Source organism: Strongylocentrotus purpuratus, unplaced genomic scaffold (assembly GCF_000002235.5).
Source record: "Strongylocentrotus purpuratus isolate Spur 01 unplaced genomic scaffold, Spur_5.0 spur5_scaffold_15, whole genome shotgun sequence".
In the NCBI taxonomy this organism is placed as follows: domain Eukaryota; kingdom Metazoa; phylum Echinodermata; class Echinoidea; order Camarodonta; family Strongylocentrotidae; genus Strongylocentrotus; species Strongylocentrotus purpuratus.
In genome coordinates this window covers 154,602-161,133 of record NW_022145600.1, presented here as the reverse complement: position 1 = coordinate 161,133, position 6,532 = coordinate 154,602, and the positions used below count along the sequence as shown (strand labels likewise).

Genomic DNA, 6,532 nt, shown 5'->3' with positions numbered 1-6,532 from the left:
AAAGGGGATTGTATAAATACATATTTGCAATAATAATATTTAGAGTGCATGTAGGATTGGAGATTTTCTTTGGGGCAAAAATAGAAATTTCCGATATTTGTTTAATACAGAGCAAATAGGAGGTGACCTCACAAGATATGTCAGTCAAAGAGTTGCCATTAAATGTTTGGTTCATCGCAACTTCAACAATTCATAACCTTTCTTATGTCTCATCGGATTTTGCTTAAACTTTAACTGACCTCATTGTTCCTCTCATTGTCCTGCTCCTAATAAAATCAACTTAATATCAGAGTCACGTGGACGTAATACAGTAAAATAAATAAATGTATAAGAATAAGATTGAGGTTTAGAATTTTGGTTTACTTTCTCACAAATTTATTCTGCATGAAAGAATGTTGAAATATATAATTGGTTACAAGATGATCAGCAGTTAACAATTTGTCTTTTTGCCTGAACATAAATTGAATGCTAAACTAAAAACTAAAACTCATCGGTAAATCCCAAAAGCAGTTTTGACATATCGTAGTATGACACCAATAAATGCGACCCAATTCACAGTTCATTTGATTAAGGAAACACGAATATAATCATTGTACATCGTATAATTAATTAAGTTGAAACTCTGTGGTACGTCAACTACCGACATGAAAACATCATAGAAATTGGTGAAATAAGAGCAAATCATCAATTGCCATTTCAGAGATCTGCACTTCTTTTCTAATGCATGATTATTATGTGAAATGATGTCTTTAATTAAACCCATATGTTTGACACAATGTTAGCAATGTGCAAAAGCCTGATAGTTTTTTGTATGCATCTGTCTAAATTAAATTTCTACTTATACTGGTAGGAATTTATTCCTTGAAATGCTAGAGTGCCGTATGACAGCCGTGCTAAAGCCAGGAGGGTCAAATCTGACTGACATGAGCGCTATACAAGAACCCACTGTTATTATTATTATACAAGTTATTATTATTTTTGTGCATAAATTAAGTGGAATTGAATTCATTTAAACAAAAGAAAACAACCTCCATGTCACATACATTTTGTGGTGAATATAAATTATTCTGATGTGGAATGTACAGAGTAACACATACAAAACCTTTAGATACATCTATTGTCATTCCATAAACACAATAGTTTTTTAATACATGTTGCAACTTAAGTACATGTATTTGTGTTATGAATGGAGGAAAATAGAGAATGCTCTACCATACAACCCTGGCGATCATAGGAATCCTTACAAAACCCTGGAAAGTCCATTAGTTTAGGTTAAAGATAAACTCCAGTTCTGGTAAAAAAAAAAAAAAAAAATTCTTACAGAATCAAATGAAACTTACAGTGAATGTTCAAGATTACAAATAAATGACATGTGCCAAACAATTTTGGAAGAAAATGTATACTGGCTGAGTAATGAGCATAGAAAGACAAGGAAATCAAGGTAGTACTAGCCCCGACACCATGTGTGTTGTCCCATATATAGCTTTCGGTGTACAGTGCTTGTTACTTTACCAAGACTCGGTCAAATTTATTATGATTTTGACGACTCCGGAACCTTGCAGTGCACACCAATACTTACATGCTACATGATCAACTGTTTCTGATCTTTTCCACACCTTTTCTTTCACAATGCAATCGCATTACCAGTACTAAAGTTTATCTTTAACCATGGACGATCTCAATATAAGCATTACCAAGCGAATCTTGAAATTAAATGAATCCTGATAAAACCCTTAGGCTACATACCTGGACACCTCACATAACCTTGTACAATCTTTGGCAATCTCATGAAACACCAAAAATCACTGGGTTCATGTATTACTTTTGAAGCAGCCTATTGACAGTAGACATGCATTGACAAAAAATATATTTAATAGATGATTAATGTATGTGATTCAAGATGATGAATTCTCCTGCTTCTCTGGGACATCAAAGTAATCAACATGCGCCCCAGACTCGTATCCATCTCCCTCCAGAAAAAGAGCTAACTTCTCAGCAGTTTGATGAGGTTTGAGGAGCACATTGTTGGTTTCTACACCAATCATCATCTCTCTCAACTCCTGATCAATGCTCTCATTACAGATTTCTCTATACATGTCTGTATCTACTGGACCAGGGGCATAGTTCAGGAAGCGTACGTCTGGTTCTTCAGCTGCTAAGGTCATCATCATCATGTCTCTGGCCGCCTTTACCATACAATACAGACCACTACAAAGAAATCAGAAAGATGCAATGCTATTAGATATCATTAATAATATGAGGAATTCTTCTATTATGTACTCTGTAAAGTTGTAAACTACAATCACAAGGATGAACATAAACACATGCAAATACATCTTTATGTAAAACATATTGATGGGGGTGGGGAGCTGGACCTGTGAAGTGAATGGAGAATCAATCGACTAGCTATGAGTATGAGTATGATCATAGATCTATACATGACATGTTATTGGTATTATAAGTATTCGTCTAATTTGTTTCACAAATTCTGTAGCTCCTTGTATTCTAACCAAATGAAATTGATTAAATTGAATTTACCATGTCTTCATCGGCTTGATAGCAGCGAGAGATGTGATGTTGATAATAGTTCTCCGCAGTCCCTCTCGGTGTGGGAAGGTTCGCAAGAAGTGAGTGGTTAACAATAGTGCTGATGTTAAATTCAGCATGAAATATTGCTGCAGGTTATCCACATCTAAAGTAGTAATCTGTCTCATATATCTCGACATGTCATTGATGCTTCCTGCGTTATTAACAAGTAACACATGCTGAAAATCCGACGGGTTCACAGCTTTAGTCAGGCTAGAAAATGAATCGGACAGGGTTTCAGCTTTAGAAAGATCAGCGGTAATTACATTCACGCTTACGCCAGGCGCAGTGGCCTGGACTTGACGCTGCGTCTCGTTGAGATCCGCTGCTGAACGTCCCGTCAATACTAGGACTGAACCTGGACCAAATTTCGCAGATAATGTTACTGCTATGGCACGACCTATACCTCGACTTCCTCCTGTGATTATACAAAATGTTTTGGAGTCGAATACTTGTGCAGTTGCCATATTTTATCTGTTTGAATCACTCGCAGACCCGGGAAGATTTCAGCTAGCTAGCTTAGCAGGTTTGTTGACCACACGCACAGAGCTTACATAGACAAGACAGAGAATTAAGGCATACTTGAGTAGTAGCATAAGTTATTATTAACCCGGCTGAACCAATGTAGATGAGATTGTTTTGTTTCAATTGAAATTATTTGTTTTCCTTTTCTTCAAAAGCATGTTCAACAACAACATCTTATGGAGCCGCGATTACTATACTTTTTTTCTTTTAGAAATTCATCTCAATATCAGTTCAAAGCGGGGTTCAATTCAAGTGAATGTCAGCCGACTCCTGAAAGCGCTTCCTCGAGTTGGAAGATCTCTGGTATTTCTAGAAAAGCAAGATCAACAAAAAAAAATTAATGAAATATACACCCTTGCTGTCAGGCAAAACAAAAGGGCTGAATCATGAGATATTACCAAGAAAAATGGGCCTTTCGGGCGGCCCTTCTTCTTCTCCACGCTCGCTCAATTTTATCCAGAATGTACTACCAAAATAGAGTAACCCATCTCTAACAGTATACTCTCTGGACTGTTGTGGTCGACGTCAGATGGCGCTCTTCAACCTGGACGCCAAAGAGATTCGATCATACGCTGGACGCGTGGAACAGTGATGGGATGTTAGGAATATGGATGTTGAGCCCATCCGACGACGACGACGACGACTCGATCTATACAAAATAGCTGTCTACTTGAACTTTTTTGATACGCACAGAGCAGGTGTTCGCATTTTTTTCTTGACGGTCCGGGTGCGATTTCCATGAAAGCTAAAAGGTTCGAAACCATGATGGGCAATTTTGATTTTCTTAATCAATTATTTCCATAAATATAGGTTTGTGATATTATACATTGGTGTTTTTACACGTAGGCCTATACCTAAATTTTAAGAGTTAAGGGTATATCAGTGGGACAGCTTTATACCGGCATATACCGGCTATAAGCTGCATAAATATCGACACAGATGGAGTGATTGCAGGACGAAGACATTGATACAAATGTTCAGACAAGCTACTCCCTAAATTTACAGTAATGGCACTTGTATATTGAAGAAAATGAGGCTTGAGTTTAAAGGTCTACCTAAATATCTTAGTCTAAGTTTCTAGAGATCAGAGAGGTGCTTTCGGGGTGCTTACCTATTTACACTTAAGACCAATCATTCAATAATTACTATATGATAAATCACTCCCATTTCATGGTAAATAGTACATTTGAATTAAAAGCATACATTTCGTTTTTACCAAACAAATAAAGTAACACAAAATAATAATTATGTTCATTAATCGTTTATTTCCCCCTTCAATCAAGCGAGCGAAACCGATGAACTGTTCAATTGTCCAGGCACTAGCCACGGGGGTGGGGGTGCACTGGGGGCACGTGCCCCTCGCCCCCTCCAATTTTTTTCCAAGTTCGGTTGAACTTTTTTAGACTCCTCCCCAGGACGTCGATCAATTACATGTATGTGCCCCCCCCCCCCCTCCCAAACATCAAACTCTGGCTACGGGCCTGCAATTGTCAGTCTCGTACAAATCGTCCGGTGTCGGTACCACAAAACGTATTTTTCAGTAATCTGTGGTCGTTGTTTCGGCATAAATTCATGTTTGCAACAGCGCCATCTTACGACCGAAAGCTTTTTCATTGAAAGGAAAAACATGTTGGGAATAAAGATATAAAATGGGGTTTTCCGGGTGTAACATTGCACACGCCAATATAATGATTATGACTAACCTAACCTTTGCAAATATTAGTGACATGTACCCAATGAACCATTAATGGCAGCACAGAAGACTAGTATTTATAAATAGATGCTTGGCAGGAAAATAGGCTGTGGGTAGCCAATTCTTTAATTATGGTGATGTTATAAACCTTCCACCCCCGATCTGCAGTAAAACGGTTTGAGGATCGAGGAGGCCGGGGCGGGGCTTTAAGGGGGTAAACACTGACATTCTTTTATAATTAGTACACTTTTCACATGATGAGAAAAAGAGAGCTAAAGGCTACACAATACCATGATTAATATCAGTGTACATTTAAAACGCACACTCTTACTATAGGAATATTTCAAGAAATTTGAGGGCAAGATCTTAATCTTTTTCGTATCCGTTGGCGTTAACCCATTTCAGTATAATTCCGTTCTTATTACACACGCCTACAAGGCAGGGGTTCGGTTAAGGATTATTTTGAAATTGTATTTCAAAATAATAGTACATGCCAATATTTTTACTTGCTCGCTTTGTTAGCACTTAAAAGTTGGCCCTGGAAAAATCTATACTCGGCGTATACACGTCAGTCCAGTTATACAAATTTCCAGTATTCCTATATTTATGATTGCCGGCTATTATTATGCTTCATCATGCAATCAAATTGCATCGATTATGTTTAACCTAAAAGGGGTGGGTGCAATTTTTTGTTAGCCTATGTGAAATATAGCAGCACACAATGGGCACACAATACTGGTTTAATACGGTATTAATTCATGGATAAAGAATGAAAGTCGAGTTTGTTAGTTGTGTTAGTATTATTGAGTAGCCCAATACACTGTATATGACCATATCCGGGACCATATCCTTACATCAGCATCTTGGTCTCATAGCTTTTCCAGGAATGTGCAGTACGATCTGAAATACGAGTCTGCATGTGAGTGACATCACATTACGCAAATTATTTTTTCTGGAATATAGGAAAAATTATCATAATATTCTACGACTTTGCTGGTTGCGGTTTGATTGAAACCGATAAAGGCACGTAGGCCTATTTTGTTCATCGATTTCGTATTGATATGATGATCTTGAAACCAGCGTAAAACGTGACTAATGATAGTCTCCCACGTGTTGTTTTTGATTCTCCCCGCAACCTCGTGATAACCCGTCTACATGCACGTCACAATCCGCACCTATCACCATTCTTTCCTGTGGTTTGGCGGAGCCAGATTTATACTAAACAGGGGATGGGCATAAGTCTCTGAAAAGCAAAAGCAAACAAAACAGCCCCCGAAAAAGAAAAGACATAAAACCTCGATTAGCTATTTGCCCCTTTTTTCAAACCATTTTTTAAAGGGGGGGGGGGGGGGGGCGAACACATTCCGGTGCCACGATTTAATCAAAGACACTAAATTGTAGCCCTATTAAATAACACAACTATACTTTAGTCTCTTCAATATTATGCAATGTATACTAGGAAAGTTCGTTGCACTTTTGTTGTGTCGATTATTAAAGCGTCATGTCCGCAATGACAATCGTTTGTTTTCCCGTGACATGATGTATAAGGAAGTACGTATATATTAGTCATTGAAATATGTTATCATCTTGATCGCTATTGTGATCGTAGGCATGACTGTGTAGGCTGGATTCAACGTGGGGCAAATTACACCCCAATTCAATATTACAAAGGGTGTCATTAATATCACTAATCACTTCTGGTCAATACCGAATGTAACTATGGCCTAA

General features: G+C 37.8%; 1 protein-coding gene across 1 annotated transcript; it reads right to left on the bottom strand.

Moving 5' to 3' along the window:
* Positions 1-1,569: 1,569 nt before the first annotated feature.
* On the bottom strand, positions 1,570-3,149 carry LOC577750 (sepiapterin reductase). Its single transcript, XM_777963.4, has 2 exons — positions 2,539-3,149; positions 1,570-2,208 (listed from the first exon to the last, which is right to left on the bottom strand). The coding sequence occupies exons 1-2, from the start codon at positions 3,051-3,053 to the stop codon at positions 1,896-1,898; spliced, it is 828 nt and encodes a 275-aa protein (XP_783056.1). The 5' UTR covers positions 3,054-3,149; the 3' UTR covers positions 1,570-1,895.
* Between the last annotated feature and the right edge of the window lie 3,383 nt (positions 3,150-6,532).

Bases quoted from the DNA above. Each gene is read 5' to 3' on its own strand.
- LOC577750 (XM_777963.4), bottom strand. From the start codon at position 3,053: ATGGCAACTGCACAAGTATTCGACTCCAAAACATTTTGTATAATCACA. The intron at 2,209-2,538 runs GTAAATTCAATT...ATTTCTTTGTAG, and splicing joins ATCAAGCCGATGAAGACATG to TGGTCTGTATTGTATGGTAA.